The 22,303-nt window shown below is 36.6% G+C and overlaps 1 protein-coding gene across 1 annotated transcript; it reads left to right on the forward strand.

Moving 5' to 3' along the window:
• The first annotated feature begins 8,968 nt into the window (after positions 1-8,968).
• On the forward strand, positions 8,969-20,649 carry LOC100695195 (integrin alpha-M). The gene is made up of 30 exons (XM_013267773.3): positions 8,969-9,124; positions 9,558-9,660; positions 9,842-9,945; positions 10,303-10,373; positions 10,863-10,977; positions 11,601-11,728; positions 11,854-11,999; positions 12,320-12,470; positions 12,833-12,983; positions 13,373-13,446; positions 13,618-13,738; positions 14,120-14,259; positions 14,390-14,536; positions 14,624-14,836; positions 14,943-15,076; positions 15,757-15,899; positions 16,012-16,166; positions 16,299-16,424; positions 17,001-17,074; positions 17,549-17,690; positions 17,780-17,878; positions 17,981-18,060; positions 18,135-18,221; positions 18,316-18,382; positions 18,462-18,560; positions 18,679-18,759; positions 18,975-19,085; positions 19,216-19,329; positions 19,409-19,519; positions 19,730-20,649. Exons 1-30 carry the CDS (start codon positions 9,088-9,090, stop codon positions 19,790-19,792), a joined length of 3,387 nt encoding a protein of 1,128 aa, XP_013123227.2. The 5' UTR covers positions 8,969-9,087; the 3' UTR covers positions 19,793-20,649.
• Positions 20,650-22,303: the final 1,654 nt, after the last annotated feature.

The raw sequence follows: 22,303 nt of genomic DNA on the forward strand, positions 1-22,303 counted from the left end.
TTTTTCCTCAGTTTGACCTGAGTATCAGCAGCTCTTTTAATACATATAAGTAGAAGCTCATTAAGAGTGTTCACAGCTGTCGGTCCATTGTTAATTTCAAAGCCAGTTTTTTGAAAAAAAGAAAATATATTGGTATCTGAATTGCTTTATTGTTATTGGCAATCTAGTAAACCTGTATTTACTTGGTAACATACTAATGCCAGAATTTGTAGTATCACACAATAGCATAAACTGTGATTTGTGTTTGATTTGCAACAGTGTAGCATTTTGCTGTTTACAGTTTTCATTTTTTTTTTTAAATGTTATGTTAGATTTTTTTGATGTTGTGTTCGATTTTTATCACCATTTTTCATGGGAATATTTCTGAATATAATTATTGTTGCGTCCCTCCGACAGAAGACAAAGACGATCAGTATTCTGTTTAGCGGCTGTTTATTATGAAAAGTAACACAGGCTACCCTGTGTTACTTAACGCCAAAACAACCGTAAAAACGCTCTCTCCGGAATCAGAACAAAACCCCCACTTTCTCTCTTCCCCAACTCGCGTTCCTTTCCCCGCACACACCAACAACAACACTCTCTAACACCCACCCCCAAACATTCTCAGCCAACCACACGCATGCTCTCCTACAGACTCTCTGTCATAGGTAGCTGATGTGATTGACACGCCCAACGGCCTCTAGACTATTACACATTCAGGGACACTCAGTAAATCACATTGCTGCCGGTGTGGAGCAACTATGCCACAAAACATTGATAACACAACAGTCGAACTAACTTGTAACCCAGTGCTTTACAATATGTTTCGGCGGCTTAAACAAGAGAAACATACGATCTTTACTTTACAATATAAAACACCTTATGATTGTTGTGATTTGGCACTACATAAATAAAATTTAATTCAATTATGTTCAATGTGAGTTTATGACTGTCTGATATAGATCACTGGTATTTATTTTATATTTTTTGAACTAACATCTTTGTCATATGCATGCCTGCCTATTTGTTCTTTGTTCTTTGCTATTTGTTCCAACATGATCAATAAACTTAATATAGCTTCTTTTTCAAATCATAGAAGTTAAAGTCAGAGATCCTCTGAGACAATTCAACGTCTCTAGTGTCTCACTCATCCCATCACCCCTTACACACACTCTCTGAGCCCAAGGTCAGCATTAGCACAAACATGCCACTCCATACAGAATCTCAGTGAGAGATCAGATGTTAGAATAATTTCATTCATCAGGTTGTATTTTCTTATTCATCATATTGATTAGACTTGTAGATTATATTCTGATTGGAATTAAGGATGATTATCAAAACCACATATAGGTAAACTCTGTTTTAACACTCTAGGGGAAGAGAAGTAATTGCAGACACATGAAGACAATACACAAAGACAGAAACCTGAAGCATGAAACAGAAGAAGGAACAATTAGGCAAAGACTGTGCAGTACAGGTGACTGCTCTGTTTGCATTCACGTTCACTTTGTGCATGTGAGACATTCAGTGCATCTCTTGATCTCTTCAGTACATTCAGTAATGTCACCTGCAGAAACATTCTGACTGTTCTAAAGTGGTCGCATGTACTACAGGTAACCTGGGAATCCACATTGACAGCAGAATTGGAAGAAGATTGAAAGAAGAATGTCATGGTCTGGTGAGTGGCTGTGTGTCTCTGCCTACAGGTGGACCCTCAGCAACCCGTCTAAATACACACACCTGTTGCTAATCCCCGTGGCTGTATTAAAGTCCAGCGCTCTCAATGACTCTTCGCCAGATTGTATGTTAACCCTCTTTAGGCCAGGCCACTAAGTGCAGTTCTTGTTGAGCTATAGTATTCTTGTTTTATTGACTGTGTGTCTGTGATTTCGTACTTTTGGATCATCCTTCCACCCCACTCACCTGGACGCTGGTCTCTCACACCTTGTACAGCCACCATCCCCAGCAATCTGGTCCTCCGCCTGCCTGCCTCCCTGCATTCACCCACCGGACTCTTTTTGGACCCACATCAATGAGCACTCACCCAGACCTCACCATCTGCCTTGCCCCCATGTCACAACCTGCCTGCGGACAAAACGAGATAAAACTCTAGCTCACTTACTGGCCATCTCACCAGTGAACCTACTGACGTTTCCTTCTCTCTGTTTCAGTAATTCTGTTCACCGGCCCCGAACCACGACCCCTTTGCCCATTTCCTGTTCATAGTTGCAAGCACCTGATTTCCTGCTATAGTTTATTGTTCATATTCAGTATTCAAAGTGTCAAGTTTCTGTATAAGAAAGCTTTCACGTCTAGCCGCCTCAACAAAGAAACTGTATGCAAAAAGGGGACAAGCAGGTTGTATTTACTGAGAAAGCTTAGATCCTTCAATACACGCAGCAAAATGATGGAGATTTTCTGTCACTGTGGCAAGCACAGTGTAGATTGTGTGTCTTGCTGGTGGAGCAGTATCAGAGCTGCTGACACCAACACAACAAATAAACACCATCATCCATCATGGGCAATCCTGACCATCCTGGATCAGTGCCACAAGGACATATACAGGGAAACTGTCATACCTTATGCAGTTATTCTCTGTAATCTGTGTCCACAGTAAACATTTTTCCTTATTACCATTGAAAGTGATAAACACAGGTTTTTATCTTAGTAAAGCTTAAAGAATGTAGTTATTATTGTTAATTTTTAAAGTAATACGTTCTTGAAATACTGATTGAAAATTAAGCAATGCTTTCATGATATATTGTGTCTTTGTCATGGTAGTGATCTGTGACTGAGTGAAAGTTTGTCATTATGCTGATCATTTTTAAATACTCTGTGATTTTTACAGTCATGGTTATTTTTACGTCATGTATTAAGTACAGTGGCTTGCAAAAGTATTCAATTTTATTGGAATTCCAGGTGAAAGACCAATACAAAGTGGTGTACACTTGAGAAGTGGAACGAAAACCATACATGATTCCAAACAGTTTTTACAAATAAATAACTGCAAAGTGGGCTGTGCGTAATTATTCAGCCCCCTGAGTCAATACTTTGTAGAACCACCTTTTGCTGCAATTATAGCTGCCAGTCTTTTAGGGTATGTCTCTACCAGCTTTGCACATCTAGAGACTGAAATCCTTGCCCATTCTTCTTTGCAAAACAGCTCCAGCTCAGTCAGATTAGATGGACAGCGTTTGTGAACAGCAGTTTTCAGATCTTGCCACAGATTCTCGATTGGATTTAGATCTGGACTTTGACTGGGCCATTCTAACACATGGATATGTTTTGTTTTAAACCATTCCATTGTTGCCCTGGCTTTATGTTTAGGGTCGTTGTCCTGGGGCGAAGGTGAACCTCCGCCCCAGTCTCAAGTCTTTTGCAGACTCCAAGAGGTTTCCTTCCAAGATTGCCCTGTATTTGGCTCCATCCATCTTCCCATCAACTCTGACCAGCTTCCCTGTCCCTGCTGAAGAGAAGCACCCCCAGAGCATGATGCTGCCACCACCATATTTGACAGTGGGGATGGTGTGTTCAGAGTGATGTGCAGTGTTAGTTTTCCGCCACACACAGCGTTTTGCGTTTTGGCCAAAAAGTTCCATTTTGGTCTCATCTGACCAGAGCACCTTCTTCCACATGTTTGCTGTGTCCCCCACATGGCTTGTGGCAAACTGCAAATGGGACTTCTTATGGTTTTCTTTTAACAATGGCTTTCTTCTTGCCACTCTTCCATAAAGGCCAACTTTGTGCAGTGCACGACTAATAGTTGTCCTATGGACAGATTCCCCCACCTGAGCTGTAGATCTCTGCAGCTCGTCCTGAGTCACCATGGGCCTCTTGGCTGCATTTCTGATCAGCGCTCTCCTTGTTCGGCCTGTGAGTTTAGGTGGAGGGCCTTGTCTTGGTAGGTTTACAGTTGTGCCATACTCCTTCCATTTCTGAATGATCACTTGAACAGTGCTCCGTGGGATGTTCAAGGCTTGGGAAATCTTATTGTAGCCTAAGCCTGCTTTACATTTCTCAATAACTTTATCCCTGACCTGTCTGGTGTGTTCTTTGGACTTCATGGTGTTGTTGCTCCCAATATTCTCTTAGACAACCTCTGAGGCCGTCACAGAGCAGCTGTATTTGTACTGATATTAGATTACACACAGGTGCACTCACACACTATTTAGTCATTAGCACTCATCAGGCAATGTCTATGGGCAACTGACTGCACTCAGACCAAAGGGGGTTGAATAATTACGCACACCCCACTTTGTAGTTATTTATTTGTAAAAAATGTTTAGAATCATGTATGATTTTCGTTCCACTTCTCACGTGTACACCACTTTGTATTGGTCTTTCACCTGGAATTCCAATAAAATTGATTCATGTTTGTGGCTGTAATGTGACAAAATGTGGAAAAGTTCAAGGGGGCCGAATACTTTTGCAAGCCACTGTATGTTTCGGTTAGTCCTGAGCTCTTTGCTATTTTTCATTTTCTCCGCCTCAGTTTCTAATCTTCAGGACCTGAAAACTCTTCAAATTAAACTGTCTCAGCAGGATGATACAACTTCTATCAAACACTTAAATCTCATACAGGCACCGAATGACAACACCCAGAATTTATTTCTGTGTTACTCAAATTGGGTCAACTACTAAGCCTTTAGCAAAAGACTCCACATTCACACAGTCAGGTTGAACTACACTTTGCATCTGTTTCAGTTTCTCTCACTCAGATAGCTCGTAGCATAAAAAAGACTTTAAAAAAAAGTGAAACTTCGCGCCTCTGATACGCTCACAACATCAGGTGTAAGGTTGTGGTGGCAAAAGTGCACTTCGTCAGTGGTTTGTGAAATAGAGGGTGACTTCCTGACAAGAGGTTGTAGTGTGAAAAAATGAGCATGCACAGATGTGAAAGGGAAAAAACACATATAGTCAACTAGTTAGTCATCGACAAGCAATGTAGAGTTCACAAATTTAATATTTTTAAATGTTAAAAGTAATATTGAATAATACATTTCTTAATCTTTCAATTTTTTTTATTAAATGTTTCTAACAGAAATTGGGTGAGTGCAGAGTGAGGGGAAAAATAAAAATGTAATTTTCAGCTTTCGTTTTCATCAAGAGGCTTATCTGATAGATAACAAAAATGTTTTTGACATTTTTCTTATATCAGTACGAATAGAAAAGCTGACGTTTTTTAAATTAGCGTCTTTGTTTGTATATAAACTGTTAAGGGAAACATTTGTTTTTCAATTTAAAGTGATAAAATGTTTTTGAGTAAATCCAATTTCAGCATTATAACTCCTCCTACGCAAGAGCTCTCTAAATGACTGTCTTAGCTTTGAGCTGTCACCCTGCGCATTCTGCAGTTTGTTTTTAACACCTCCTCTGACTTCTTCTTCTTTCTGCAGAAGAAATACCTCACTCTTCTGCCCAATTTTTAAAAAAATGATGTAGTTTTAATGCACTGTAAAAAGAAAATAGGTGAACCAACTTAATTGAATTGTTTCAATTGGCAACACCTAATTTAATTAAGTTCTTTGAAATGAAGTTAATACATTAGATAAATCAGTTGTGCACTCTAATGTATTAACTTCATTTCAAAGAACTTAATTAAATTAGGTGTTACCAATTGAAACAATTCAATTAAGTTGGTTCTTTTTTCAGTGTGGATGTAACACAATGAAATCCATTATTAGTGCTTCATCATTCTTGTAAAACAAAATAAATCCGTGCTTTCTGATCAATCTGATGAATGTCTGGTATGACCTGAAATCTGTCTTCTAAATACACAGAGCACACTGACATTTTCGATCAAAAAATACAGTACAAAATCAGCAGGGATCACCGATTAGTAGGTCAACCCATATAATCTAAAAATACCTTTGATGTAATTTCCTTATTTGCATTTTGTCCTCTTCAATGAATGAAGTTCAACACAGCCAGGTGTTTTTTGATTATCTCAGCTGGAGATAATAGGATATCATTGTAGTGGTTTTCAACTTTCTCTGTTGGCTTTCTGCTTCAGGCTCTGTGCACACTCACAGTTAATCGGTCGTATGACTCTTCTTCTGCAAAAAGTGATCCCTATGAGTGCCACATACTCCAGTCAGAGACAACAACATGTCCACTGTAATTTTGTTAACACTTATAAATTCTGCTAACTTTTTCCTTTCAAATGCCTCTAGGGCTGAGTTTCTGTGTGTTCTCTTGTACTCTTGTACTTTTAAGCCAACAGACACCAGGTGGCACCCCTCTCTCCCAGCTCACTGACCTACCAGTGACAGCTCTCTTCCTCTTACTGGAGCACACTCTCCATACACCCAGATCAGATGACGACGATAACGTGGTGATTAAAAATCTATTAATAACACAAAATAAAATAGTAAAATAATGACAATGTGACACACAGTTTGCACATAATTCAGCAGTTTTAATAAGGTACGGCCTAAAGACTTATAGATAAATTGTGGTTTACTTATACACAAATTCTAAACCAAATTAAAATATATAATCTGTATTATACTTAAACCATGCTGTAAATAAACAAATCAGTGAAAATGTGAAGATTTTAAATCGCAACTCTGAACACAACCTGCTCCAAGTGAGGTTGTGTTCAGCGTAGGGAACTGTAACCCTGAGCCAGCTCCCACTTCTAGAAGCAGAGTAAAGTCAGTCATAAAATGTATATATTAAGTATTACATTATTACACAGTTTTAGAAAATGAGTCATTAGAATTGCATGAAATTGAACTCACACTAATCTGAAGAGGTGAGTGTGAGTTTAAACATTGACCAATCATTTTTCCATCATTAAATCATTTTGTTCCACTTATCTGGGGCCTAGTCGCAGGGGGAGGAGCTTAAGAAGGAAAGCCAAGATCTCCATCTTGGCCACCTCCTCCAGCTTTTCTGGGGGGAAAAGCTGTTCCCAGGACAGCTGATAGATATTTACTTTTATTTGTTTTATTTAACCAGGAAATATAAACAGATTTCTTGGCTTCCTGACAAGAGGTTGTAGTGTGAAAAAATATATTCAATTATTGCAAGAGGTGCAGTCATAAATTGAATAAATTAATAGAACATACATATGCATATCAAAATACTACACATATACAAATTAAGAACAGGCAAAGAATAAAGTAAAAACACAGAATCAATCAAAATATAAAATTCAGTGTCAAAAGTGAATACAAAATATTACTTAAAATATAAAAAGTAAATAAAATATAGTAAATGTAACTGTCTAAAGCAAGAAACAAGGGTAATATACACTAGTGAGTGTCAGAACCATGGTCTAGGATGAGACCCCAAACATCCACGAGTACATCAGGAAGATGGCCTCAGGTGTGTACCTTCGACAGATAGAGGAAGTGGCTGGCATCCAGAAATTGTACAAGTGGCTGGACAAAGCTGAACTGAAAGATAGAACCAAGGCACTATGGCAGCACAGGAACAAGCTCTCAGCACAAGATCCATAGAGGCAGGGGTCTACCACATCAGGCAAGACCCCAGGTTCAGGCTGCATAAAGATGCTCCCGAGACAATCCAGCACATAACAGCAGGCTGCATAGCATACAAAAACATCTGTGCCGAGTATGGCCTGAAAGTCCTGAGGTCAAAATGCAAGACACCCCCTTGGGTGATGACCAAGCTAAGATCCTGTGGGACTTATAGATACAGACGGACAAAATGGTCATGTTTAACATGTTTAACAGTATTTGGTAGTAGCATTCAATATTACATGAAGACCATTTTGCAAGTCTGTGTTTTCAAATTGGGTAAAACGCCAAGCTTAGCAAAGGTTATACATTCACACAGTCAGGCATGCTGTAATCTGCATCTGTTTCAATTTATCACACTCAGTTCATAAGAAATCACAGAGAGACTTGAAAAAAAGTGAAACTTTGCGCCTCAGATGTGTTCGATCATTGGGCGTTAGGTTATGTTGACAAAAGTGCACTTTACTGGTGGTGGACTTGCAGACAAAGAGGGTGACTTCCTGAGAAAGGTCATAATCTGAACTAGTAAGCATGTACAGATATGAAAAGGTGTCAAAAGTAGCAGAGTCAACTGGTTAGTCATCTAGCAGCCAGGCAGGGTTCTGACATTATTTTTAGATGCTCAAAGTATTACTGAATACTGTTTCTTAATCCTAAACTGGAACATACAATGAGTGAGCTATGGCGACACATTTAAAGTAAATGGCTTTAATTTTGACTTAATGTGCACATTCGGTATCTGCATAGAACTTCTACTTTCATGTACCTTTTTCACCCATAGACATGAAGTACCCACATATTGAATCCAGGGATATTCAACCAACTCATGCTACGTGCATCTTTGTTTTTTGTTTTTTTTAAAAGGGAAATTATCAGATTTTATGACTCAGAAACTGAATGAGAGTGCAGAGCAGGTCAGGCTTTGTATACATACAACTGAAACTATATTCACAATAACGAATAGATAGAAGGTTTCATTTGGTCATTTATGTTATGGTTGGACAGGCTTGGCTTTTGTTCCTGCTTTTTTCTCCGTCTACTTTGTCTCCTTCTGTCATGTTCATGGTATTTGAGGATCAAATCCCATGAGCTGACTGGATGACAAGTGCCATTGTTCTCTACGTTGCCACTCTGTTGGTAACTAGGGCTTGCTTCTTGCTACTAAAACTTTGTGCTTTCTGAACAGTGTTCGTCCATTAACTCTCATGAGGCATTTAACAGACACTACCTGTAAGAAAAACCTGAGCTTAACAGCTGGGTAACCCACCACGACCAGACAAACTTGCCAGTTCTCCTGAACTCCTGTTGAAGGGAACAGGGAGCCCAGAAACTAATATAATAAACAGAATGGCTAGTTTAAGGATTATTGTTGTTTACTGAAAAATTAGATGCTTAAAGAACTTGATCAAAATTAAGCAACACCACCACAGTCTAGTGTGTCTTATCAAACACAGTGCTGTCAACATTGTAACTCCTCCTACATAAGACTTCCTCCTAATGACTCTCCTAGCTTTGATCAGTCGCCCTATAATTTCTGCATTTTTGGTTTCAACTCCTCTGATGCTTTCAGCAGAAGTAGTACTTCACTCATCTGTCGTTTATTTTTCATGGGAGTAACACAATGGAATGGGCAATAAGTGTTACAACTTTATTGTCAGGTAAGACAGGTTTGTGCCTTTTGATTTAGTCTTTTATTCTCTAATAATCGTCTGCAAATAGTGAAAATACAATTGACATTTTGACTAAATCTGCAAGCTGTGTTTCCATTAAATAAAATCTATAAGCAAATGGAATTCTACATTCAACTGTTTTTGTTTTATTTGTGGGGGGTTTTTTTCAGTTCTTCAGGAAAGAAAATGTTTGTATGCTTGTTTATAAGTGAATAATTGCTCCCATTCACTACGTTCAGAGCTTCAAAATTCATGACTTTGTTGCTCCTTAGTTTTAATAAAAAATTAAATAAACAAGACCCATTGAAGTAAAAAAAAACAGTGACACATAGTGTATGCATTTTTTTGTATACCTTATATATAGATGTGCTATAACTACATAATCGTCCATTACATGAGACATTTCTTCTTTAATTCTCAGTGTTAAATGCTGCACTTTGTTTCAACATTGATCCTGTGGCTTGGAAGACCCTGAGGAGTGCTGCTGCTGGCTTTGGCTACCAAGTGGTCCAAAGACAATCAGAGTAAGACAGAACAAGGATTATTATGTTTAATGTGGATTTGCAACTGCTATGTATTTAGTACTTTTGGAACAAACATCTCTGTTATGGCCAACAGAAATAATTAAACAAGCATACAATATTTCTGAGTTTATTGCTCTCTAGACTTACATCATTCTCATTATTATGTTATTTATTTCCTTAGTTTGCTCGTCAGTGCACCACTTGAACAGTATTCACAAAATGAAAGAGGGAAAATATATAAGTGCACCACCTCCTCCCAAAACTGCCAAAATATTGAATTTGAAGGTAGGTAACTGTTTGTCTTGACAGGATGTCCTAAAACTTGGACTTTCCACATCCTAGCACTCAAACTATGATTTGATTCAACCAATTCACTTGTGAATTGGTTGAATCAAATCATAGTTTGAGTAGATTTCCCCAAAAAATATCTTAGTATGTAACAGTAATGTAGTCTAAAAGGATATTACTGATGAAGTACACCAAGCAAAGAAAAGCTAATTATTAAGATTATTCTTTTTAATTTTTCAGTTGTTATAGCTGTCATGTCAAAAAGGGAAGTGTTCTTTAATTGTAGTACTTTGGAATTTTCAAAAGTTTTTTTTTTATGAGTGTTATAACAAATATAAAATACTTTCATTACAGCACCAGGTTTTGCAGTCAACATGTCGCTTGGTTTAACAATGAAAAGTGATCCCACAGCACAAAACACTGTGGTGAGTTGACATTACCAGTGCTTTGTTAAAACCACAGAGGATGAAATGTCCTCTGTGTCACAAATGTCTTCTTATAGTTAGAAAATACATCATAAATTTGTGGCATGCTCTTAGTATTTTTTTGGTGGGGATGGGTTGGGTTACAATAACCTCAGAATATTTAATCAAGCCATGCAAAATGTTACCTTTATACGCTAAAACGAATAAAAATTAATAAAACTGGGCCTAAAGGTCTTTTCTTTGAAATTCAGGTTTTTACCATTTAAGCTGTATGAAAAACTGACTGTGTTTCTCCACCCTAAAAGGAAGTTACAAGGCTCTAAAATACTGGGGGGGGGACTAAGTATATTCTGAGTGCTCATGTGGGATTTTTTTTTTTTTTTTTTTTTTAAGATTTGGTTGATTTTATGTGGAGCAAACTATTGCTTAAGGGAAATGGAAATAATCAACCCAGTGTATTAATCACAACTTGACTTTGTCTCCTCTCAGGTGTGTGGTCCAACCATTCCAAACGACTGCAAAAGTATCACCATGTACAACGGTGTGTGCTTTGAGATGGATCACTCTAGTACATTTGGAACATCCAGACCTGATTTTATTCAAGGTAACAGTACATGGAGCTTGGAAAAATATACCCCAAACCATTAAAATCCTGCCTAAAAAAACCAAAAACACTTGCATTTTATTTATATTATATATATTTTATTTATTTATATTTGCATAGTGTCAAAATCTTCTATGTTTGTGCCTTTCTAATATTTGGTACATATTCCTCTAGTTTATATATATTCCTCTAGACTGTATATCTCTTCCGTTTGCTATTTATTCCTGATGTCTTTACTTTTTTTTTCACTTACAACTGAAGAGTTGGGCTTATACATGTACAATGACAGTAAAGGGCTATTTTATTCTATTCTATTCTATAAGTAAAGCTTCTTTAAGTAAGCATTACTTAGTTTTTTTGAGGCAACAGGTTTGCATAATGTTTTAAAGTTCTGGGGAATAATTCGATAGTATAGTGTAATCTCTAAATCTCAGCACAACTGTGTTGTGACTTTATGTTTTGTATATTCCCAGATAGCAAACAATAACTGAAAGTATTTTAAATTAATGTTGTACTGTCAAACATTTACATTAAATGGCCGTTAAACCAATTTAAATGAAACCATTAAAACATCTATTAACCCATTAAAAATGAATTTCATTTTGAATCTATCTCTTTGAAAGCGTGCCCGCCCCAAGCAGACATTGCCTTTTTGTTGGATGGTTCAATCAGTGTGTCTTCTAGAGATTTTCAAACAATGAAGAAGTTTGTGAAAGATCTAATCCAGTCATTGCTTTCAATTGATGCACAGGTGAGGTGCTGTAATCCTTTAAATACTAGCACACACATAAAATAGTTTCATTATTACTTCCATTTAACTCCACAAAACATGGCTTTTTTATATGTTTTAAATATTTTTTCTCCCTTCCTTTTTAGTTTTCTGTTTCCCAGTTCTCTACTTCACCACAGGTTCATTTTTACTGCACAAGATTTTCGTCATCTAGATCACTGGAGACTACAATCAAAGAAATAAGTAAACTAGGAGGAACTACTTACACAGCGAAGGCCATCAAACATGTTGTGTACGGGATGCAAGTATATTATTATTTATTCCCTAATTCTGTAAATCTGACCACACTGTGGTCCATACAGTAATTTCTGTATTCAAGCTTTTTGAAAGAGACAATGAAAGAATTGTGTTTGGAGGTATTCTACTAATTGTGAGATGGCCCCAAGAAAAGCTGAATTCAAATACTTGCAAAGCTAATTTTGAAAAAAAAGAAATACCTCCAATAAAGAAATTTACTAAGTACAAAAATCCCTCTACATTGAAAGGTAATATGAAAAAGAAAGATTTAATTCTCAAGATATTTTGACATTAGATTTTTTTTTAATTTAACAGGCAAAAAGTTTTCATACCACAAAGAGGTTCCAGACCAAATGTGAAGAAGGTCTTGATAGTAATTACTGATGGGCAATCCCATGATCGAAATTATCTGCACAGTGCAGTACAGCTAGCAGAGAGTAAAAGCATTGTTCGATTTGCTATTGGGGTAAGTACTTCCATTATTTAAGCTTGCAGAATGTGTAAAGTTGCTTGACCATCGAAACCAATGCAATGAAGGTTTTAGTGCACTGTTTTTGTGCTGTTAATACCAGATAAAATTATTGCATAAGCAGGGGGTTTCCAATGCATTATGTACCTCAGCACCGCTGTATTTAATTATAGTGAGCATGTAATCATGCGTAGTATCAAAACTCAAACATATTTTTAACAAACAATGTATAATTCCTGTCTGTAAATAAAATATTATAATAGGGGTGAAAACCTTAGGTTTATGACTGCATTTTATTAAAGGGACCAAATCATTTTGCATAGCATGACAATGCAAACATAATTTCCCAACAACCCTAGGTGGGGAATGCATTTACTAAAACTGAAGCAAAACGAGAACTGCACACCATTGCATCATCTCCTTCAGACAAACATGTGTTTCAAGTGAAGAACTTCAACGCACTTGAAATAATAAGACAGAATCTGCGGGACAAAATTTTCTCCATTGAAGGTACAAACATACATTTATTGCTAGAGCTTTGTTTCCTTTATTGGTTTGATATCCAACCTATTGACTAAAACGACATACATTGTAAATACATTGTATTAACCTTTTTATTTACTATATTACTTTATTGTGTCATGGCAAAATATCTCATCACTATACATTATTGAAACTGAACACTAATTGCTATTTCAAACTTAATGAAAGAAATGAAAGAATTAACTTATAATGTTGTATTGTGTCTCTTCTTTACCTTCTAGTTTATTTTTCAGTTTATAATAAATAGCAAAAAAAATCATTTGAAACTTGCTTGAAGCATAATGAATTTGTATTTACAAAATTTGCAAAGTGAAATTTGTTTTATGTGTTTTATCATCTTGTTTTTTATGTTACAGGATCTCAAACCAGTGGAGAGTCACTGAAAATGGAAATGTCTCAAGAGGGATTCAGTGCAGTTTATGTGCCTGAGGTAATTAAAACTACCTGAAACTCATCAGGCAGTCTAGTCATAGAAAGAGAGATTCCTGTGCGCCACATTTTGTGACTTAAAGGCAAACAGACAGTTATACAACTGAACACCATCCAGATTTTAAATGCAAAGTAAATTGTATTTTAAATATATTTCCTGTCTGCACTGTAGGGAATTCAGATGTCTATTGTTGGTGCAAACCAGTGGAAGGGAGGCTACGTGCAATACACAACAGAGGGCCAGAAAGTGAAAACATATGAGGATGTGTCTTTGGAGCCTGACAGTTATCTTGGTAGTTTTTAACAATTGAATTCATATATGTGTCTTTGCATAAATACATGTATACATATATATATATATATATATATATATATATATATATATATATATATATATATATATATATATATGCATACATACATCTATATATATGTGTATGTATATATATATATATATATATATATATATATATATATATATATACATACATACATCTATCTATATATATATATATATATATATATATATATATATACACACACACATATATATATATATACATATACATATATACAGCTCTACTGCAATTAATTGACCAAAACACGTGTATCAGTTTGCAAAATGGAAAAAGGCACAATAAGGAGTCTTCCCCTTTTGACTACCTAAATTCTAGGTTACTCCATGGCAATTGCTATAACCAAAAATGGCACACTGACCATTGTTGGTGCTCCAAGATATAAACACAGAGGAGTTGTGGTCGCTGTTAACAGACAAAGCTTTGAAAACCAAAAGATTGAGCCTTTTTCATCACAGGTATGTATCAAACCTAGACATATCTGAATGTTCTCTGAAAATTGTAGAACACATAAATTATTTCCTAAAACAAAAGCTGTTGTTTAAAAAAAAAAAGAATCATTTCATTAATAATGTGTTCCTTACACAGTATCAGACTGGTGAATATTTCGGGGCAGAGGTGTGTACCATGGACATAAATAATGATGACATCACTGATCTAATCTTCATATCAGCCCCAATGTACATGGAGTCTGATAGAGAGGGAAGAGTTTATGTTTGCAGATTAACTGGTTTGGTAAATTGCATATGAAACTACTGCCATGGAATTAATCAGTTTATTTGTCTACTTTTTAATGACCATAAAAAACTCTCCTGCTTTCAGTTTGTCGAGTGTAATTTCGATGATCCATTAGTACTAAGAGGACATGCAGCTGTCAAAGGAAGGTTCGGCTCTTCTCTTGCTGTTCTGCCTGATCTAAACTCAGATGGATTCAGGGATTTGGCAGTTGGAGCACCTTTGGAGAATAATGGTGAAGGCAGCATCTACATATTTAATGGTGAAGGAGGAGGAAGAATCAGTCCTACTTACTCACAGGTACACAACATCAAAGAACTCACAAAAGATGACTGAAATCATCTACCACGCAATATCCAATATCTAAACAATCTGCAGCTTAATTAAAATATTTCCATGTATGCAGAGAATTACTGGCTCTGAGGTCCAGTCAGGACTGAAGTTCTTTGGCCTGTCAATCAGTCAGTCATCTTTTGACCAGAGTGGTGATGAACTTATTGATTTAGCGGTGGGTTCAAAGGGCACAGTTGTCTTACTGAGGTAAGTCCAAGATACTCCAGTCATGCACTATTGTTGATGGTCCGCCGTAATAAATACACTAATTGTATAAAGTTCAGGTCAGTTTATATGCTCAATATTATAAGAAGAGCGCATATTAAGTTGGTCAGAAATGATCAGGTTTTTCATAATAAGGGATTATTAAATTTTAATAGCATACAGCTATCACATTATACTAAAGTTTGTTTTAAAATCCTCACAGACCATTGGAATTTTTGGAATTGGCTTACCACAAGATAAGAAGTGCTCTGCTGATTAAAGGCGCAATAAATGTGGCTGATTAAGCACAACTCCTGTGGGTTTCATTCAAATCTCAAAATGAAATATGAAATGCATAACAGTAGCCTTTTACTAACAAACATGAACAAATGCATACATTACCCGAAAGCAGAAGATGTCATAAAACGGCACGTAGTTCAGAAGACCATAATGTTCAAATCGTTCTTATTTAGTGAGGCTATTAACACGATGAAGTTGCACCACTGGAACATAAGAGTGGTAATCTTAAAAAAGTGGTAATGTTCTAAAACTTTGAAATGTTGGTAAAGCAAATATTTGACTGATGCTAATTCACGGTAGAACACCAAAATTGAAGGGCAGCTTTTAGTTTGGTACTATTTAAAGAGCCAGATCTTGTTCTCATTTGTTTTCCTACTTTCCAGATCAAGACCCATAGTAATGGTTGAAGCTGAGGTGTCATTCAGCCCAAACCAAATTCCTACTCAGAATGTAGACTGCTCAAAACCATTGGAGAACACAGCTGAAATCTGCTTTACTATGAGTACAATATCTACAGTCAACACAGGTTCATCATTCTCCTTGGTTTTTCTGAACTACAAAGCCACTGCCCAGCAATTTAACTTTTTATTTATTTATGTACATTTGCAGCATTGAAATCAAACACTCATTTATTCCAGCTCAAGCGAGGATTAATTATACTTTAACGCTGGATGCCACTCGCAAGCCTCCAAAAAACCGAGCTTACATCAGTGGGAAACAACAAGAGGAGTCCGGATCAGTTATTATTGACTTAAGAAGAAAAAAGTGTTCAACTGTAAAATTTCTTATTGAGGTAAAGCCTAACAACAATATCAGATAAAAATACTTTGACCAATTAATCAAACAAAAGATTTTGTTTAATGAATTTTATTTTTAAGACTCCTCCAAATCTGAATCTAAACTTAACACTGCTCCCTTCTTGCAGGCCTGTCCAGAAGATGCTCTTAATGAACTTTCCAATGATCTTGAATTTTTGTTTTATGGGTTGCCCTCCAACACAAATCTCAGACCAAGTCTTTCCCAGCAAGCTCAAACAACAACAATGTATCCAGTAAGTGAACTTTAAAACATAAACAAACAAAAACGTAAGCCTAAAAAAGCTGAGCCTAGTCTTAATGAAAACAACTTTAGTTTTGTCCTTACCTTTTGGTGGCAAGGGGTGACGCGGTTCCTTCACATGTCAGTCGTGTTGAAGAGGACACCTCTTAGCTGGTGCTTGCTAAAGGATGTGATAAATGTCTCCACTTGACTCAAAAAGTAAGAAAGAAAATGAAAGAATGTGTATTTTGTATCAGATCAGAGAGCGGCTTTTTCAATTTCATAGTCACTATACGCACATTACTGGCACCATAGCCAGTAAGGATTTGACCCTCCCATGCCTGGATGTAGCTGCTAGTCCACTTTCCTCACGAATGGGACAAGCTGGGAGCTAAGCCAAAGGTCTGGGTTTGCTCAACACCTAGCAAGAAAGAGCCATGTACTACTGTGGGAAATTCCATCCTGAATGAGGATTTCCTCAAAATATAAATATGAAAACATTGACATTTGATTCACCTAAACAATGTTTTATATCGCCGGTAAATATTATATTTAGTATATGCTTTTTACATCATGTCATCTTTCACAGTTGGGGTTTGAGATTAACTGCAGCACTGACAACAAATGTGTTGATAACCTGAAAGTGGATTTCAACTTTACCAGGTGAGTTGATCTGCTGAGAATCGTCCTACATAAATAGATCACCAGAATGTCTCCTTAATATCCCCTTTTGCACCAATTTATGTCCCCTCAGTTTAAGTGCTTTGTTAAACTTTTAACTCTCCCGGCCCCCTCCCCAATTTCCATAACATACCATTAATAAAACCAGAAAAACTGATGACAGCCTCAATGGTTCTTTGCGTCAGCAAATTTTAGCACAACTCAATAAATTAGAATAGTAAAAATACATTACCACATTGCACCCATGGCCCTTTGATGCTTGTCTTCCTCTGCTCTCTCTTTTCTGTCTCTTCATTTTTAAGCTACTGAATAAAGACAAATAGTCTGAAAACAAATCTTAAAATACATGTTAGCATTAGGCTCAAAGCTGAATAGAATGACACTTCAAGAATTTTTGTGTTGCAGCAGTCTTATTTTTTTCCCCCTTTCGTCTCATCCTCATTCAAACTCTACCAGATCCTCAGAGGTTAAAGTGGGCATTGATGAGCTTTTGAATGTCACAGTCACAGTGGAGAACAGAGGAGAAAACTCCTACAACAGTCGTGTTATTCTCACGTACCCAGCTGGACTCTCCTACAGGAAGTTCACCATTCAGCAGGTAAGGCATCAGGATCGAGTCTGTATCAGTTCATCATTGATCTGCTGCTCTTACAATCCATCCAGCAGTCATTTTGTTTTCTAACAAAGGGAAGAATTGAGTGCAACTCCTTGGACAGTGAAGATGGTTTATCACAAGGAAGGACAGACTGCACTATTGACAAGCCAATTTTCAAGAGCAAAACTAAGGTTTATTTTTTATATGTTTTTTTTTTTAATGTAGAACATCTTTTCTCACTTTTAGTGAGAGTTTTAAATACAAAGCACTCTTATCTCTCTCGATCAATTAAGGCTTCCTTCATTGTCTCCTATGAGATTAAAACCAACTGTCAACTTGAGAGAAAGATTTTTGTCACTGCAGATATCACCAGGTACTGTTCCTTTGGTACAAGTACATTCATTTAAGCATAGATACCGTACAAATGTTTTCACTTCTCTCTTTCAGTGGAAATCAGGAGCATGCCCCAACAAGTGAACTCTACAAAAAGCAATGGATTGATGTGAAATACAGCATTTTCATGACATTTGAAAGGTGTGTGCTGTTCTGTTTAAAAATAAAAAAAAGTCAGTTAGAACTTAACAAATGTTGTCTAGTATTTATTTAATCTTTAATATATTCTTTTTAGCTCCCTTAGCTACAACAATTTCACATTTGGGATGACATTTCAGAAACCAGTTCAACAGTCAATCAAGGTATGAAATAACTTTTTGTTTAAGTTCCTTGATTTAGAATGAATGTAATGATTGGTTGTCCTTTTCTTTTCTTGTTTAGGTTACAAATGACATCAGAGCGCTTAATTTCACTGTGGTGATCAGGGTTCCAGTGAAACTTGGTGAAAAAGACATTTGGGTGGATTTGAGCAGCCTACAGGTAATATATATATGTCAGAGGTTTTTGCTGCTGACTCCAAAATGGCTTCTTGTGTAGGTATGTATGGTGTGGTGAAATCATGGCAAAAACAAGCATACATAAATCAAATGTACTGCAGATTTCAGACTGCCAGAGTGGAAATGATGAAGAACCAGGTGTCACAGATTTTGTTCCAAAGATACAAAAGGATAAAGTGGTGGTAAGTATAGCCCTCTGCACTTTAGCTGCTGAAAATCAGACTAATTGTAGAGTTAAAAACACATTGCACACTACACTGATCTTTATCTAACAATGTAAAGCATCTTGAAGCAACTGTTGTTGTGATTTTGTACTATATAAATAAAACTGGATTGAACTGAATATATCACATTACACTGGATTAGAGCATGTGCACTCCATTTAAACCACCCACAGGACTGCTCTGTAGCCAGGTGCAGAGTGTTCAAGTGCAACACATTCACGGCAAGGCTGCAGAGTAGGATGTACAAAATCTCTGCCAACCTCAGTTCAGGATGGATAGAGCAGGTAATTAAAGGGTAATTTGTGGTAATTTTTTAAAAAAATTTATAACTGTTGCTATGTACTTGTACTTGAACTTCATTAAATGTTTAGACATTTAGTCTTAACACATTCTTTGTTTTTTGTTTTTTTAAAGATTAGACTTCAATCTGCCAAATTCCTCTTGACCAGCACAGCCAGTCTGGAGTATGATGAAACCCAGTATATCTACTTTTCAACAGGGTCCAACAGTAATCCTCCTGTATACAAGGTGAGTACACAATACTCCCTCTTATTTCAGTTATACAAGAGCTGGAAAGTCATCCACATTCTGTCACCTTATCGTTCAGATAGAGGCAGAAGTAGAAGTGTATCCAGAGCCAAATTTTACCAAAGAGATCATTGGAGGATCCCTGGGAGGTTTGGCCTTTCTGGCTTTACTTACTGTTGGCCTGTATAAGGTGAGATGGTTTCCTTTTTTTTTCAGTCAATGTCACAATTTTAAAAATGTTTAAAAGAGTTAAAGAAACTGTTTCAAAGCTTATTATCTTTAGTTACTAACTTTTTATTATATTATTATTGTATTATATTATTTATTTTCCGTTTTTATTGCAACTCCATTGCACAATTGCTGCATTTTTAAATGTTTTGTTTTTTCCTTGCATTCCTAGGCTGGATTTTTCAAGAGTAAATTTAAACAGATGATAACTGAAAATGTAAAAGACAGCAGCTAATGCAGATGCATCCCCAGCAGAATTACCAAAAAAGGGGTGAAACAGCTTGTTGTGTCTGAAATCATTCCTTCACTCACTCATTCACTATTACCTATAACATAGGTTCCTACCTGGTGGTCATGACCCTAAAAGTTGGGTAACAATATAAACCTAAAATGTCAAAGAAAGTTTATTTTTTACAAAGTACCTTCAGAAGTGCTTTATAGTCTTTTGCGGGATCATACACATTCATCTTAATATAAGAAAAAACTCCAAATTAAGATGTCTGAGCAGAAAAACATAATTGTCGATAACTGCTTATATGTCACACATTCACCTCAAGGCAAAGCATCATAAGTATATATAGTTCCGACTCTAAAATAAAATGGAAAAGACTAAATTTAGTGAACTACTGGTGAAGAATAGAGGGATTTTGATCCAATCCTGTGGTCGATCTTTTCAAAGTGGCTGTATATTTTTTAGGAATCATATTGCTCTTCTACAGTGTAACTTGTGTGAGTTTAAATTTCTGCAAACATTTCACAATTATTGTTTAGAATTTTTTTGCTCGGTGAAAACAACTTTCATGCTATCATGTATTGTAAAATATATGATATTCGGTGGATATATTCAAATACTTAGCTTGGTTATGAAACCTTGACAAATGTGACTTGCTTTATTCAGAAATAAATTACAAGATTTTTCAGCTTTGTCTTGTGAGTGCTATATGAAAAGGTATTTCCTACATCAATGTTAAGTGTTATGTCATTTGCTGTATGTAAACATAATATTTAATTACTGATTCCATATGACTCATTAACACATTTTTAATAAGAAAAACAAAAGTATAGTGTAATAAACATATTCTTGGCTAATGAGTTTGTGTCATCATTATACAAATTAATGCACTCTTGATGAGTCCTTTTGAAGCAGGAATGCCAAACTCATTTTACATTGCGGGCCAGTGAAACTCCCCTTTCAGTCAGTGTATAGAAGTTACATATTTAACGGTTTTTGTGACTGTTGTGACAAAGAAAGAATTCTGTCAGCACGACTCTTTGGACTTAAATTGTGAAAAAAAGAAAATTTCTATAGTAGACAATTATTGTTTAGAACTCTGTAACAAAGTTACAGAGACTCCCAGACGCCTTAACGCCCACTACCGCCCACTCACACCCTGGGCCATCTGACCTCAATGCTTCTCTGCACATGCCCAAACCATGTCAGCCTTGCCTCTCTAATTTTGTGTCAAAACTGCTGCCTCAAGTTTTTATTTCCTCATATACTATTATCTTGTTCCTGGGCTGAACTGGAGCCACACGCCCGGCTTGGTGATCATTGCCCCAAGTGCTCGATTACCTATGCCAGCCACTTGGTTATGGCGTTCCATGTATGCCCTGCCTGATAGCAATTTAAAAAAGGTTAAATAACTAAAAGAAAAACAGAAAACTTTAACTAAACTGAAACTGTGGGATAACAATCTGCTGGCGGTTTATCGGAGGAGAATAAGACATACTGAAGACTCCAGAAACCTGGTACACCAAGACTTACCACCTCCAGGATACCAGGATACCCCCCACAGTATGAAAGCTTTGCTCCTGCAGTCCCACCAGCGACTCCTATGACTTTTCCCAGTTCGGCACACACGTCAGCCAACTTTTCAGTTGTCTGCACACCTTTGTCATCAAGCTAAAATCAATTTTAGCTTGAATAAAGGAATATCAATTCATTAAATCCTGGCGCTCACAAAACTATTTTAACAACTGCCAAACAGCTAAAACAGCAAATGAGAGCAGGTAAACTGATTCTGCACAAAGACGTAAACACAAAGCACGGATCGTTCACCTGACAGCATGTATGCAGACACGCAGTCGGTGCTAAAAGTCGACGTTTCACATATTCTGATGCTGCAGGTTTTGTCACTCTCTGACCAAAATTCACTTAACCAGCAGCACAAGAGGATCTACGCTTCACATTTGATAAACATCGTCATGAATTCCCTATTACTCTGGCTGTTTTTCTTCCACCACAATAAAATTACACTTCCTGCACAGCTCTTTCTCAGTCTCAGTGTACTTCAAGACCAGTTTCCCATCTCAAATCTCTGTTTTCTGCATTATTCACTTGCTGATTATGCACCATCTACTGTTGTCTACAGTGCTGTTGGCCGCTGTTTTTTTTTTTCTCCAAAAATGACCTCCAACAAGAAATCCTAATTTCTGTTGTTCAATACCAAAGAAATTTAAACTTTTTTAAATTATGCCAAATGGCAAAATGCTTAACTGTGTCTCTAATAAAACCTCTGTAACTTTGATGTGCTTCAATTCTGCAGAATCAGGTGTTGATTCGTGGTTTTCTTCCATTTTTGATCTACTGCAGAATATTTCTAAGGCGGTTATCTGCTATAAAAAGCCAGGACAGGAAAATCTCCTTCATGTTTTTCTGTGTTTTATCCTCAGTTACTTTGATACAAAGGCGTCTGCTGTGATGCTTATACCTCTGATGAAGTCTCACAAGTGTCAGCTTTGTTTT

The sequence above is a fragment of the Oreochromis niloticus genome, linkage group LG8 (genome assembly GCF_001858045.2).
Source record: "Oreochromis niloticus isolate F11D_XX linkage group LG8, O_niloticus_UMD_NMBU, whole genome shotgun sequence".
NCBI classification, from domain to species: Eukaryota; Metazoa; Chordata; class Actinopteri; order Cichliformes; family Cichlidae; genus Oreochromis; species Oreochromis niloticus.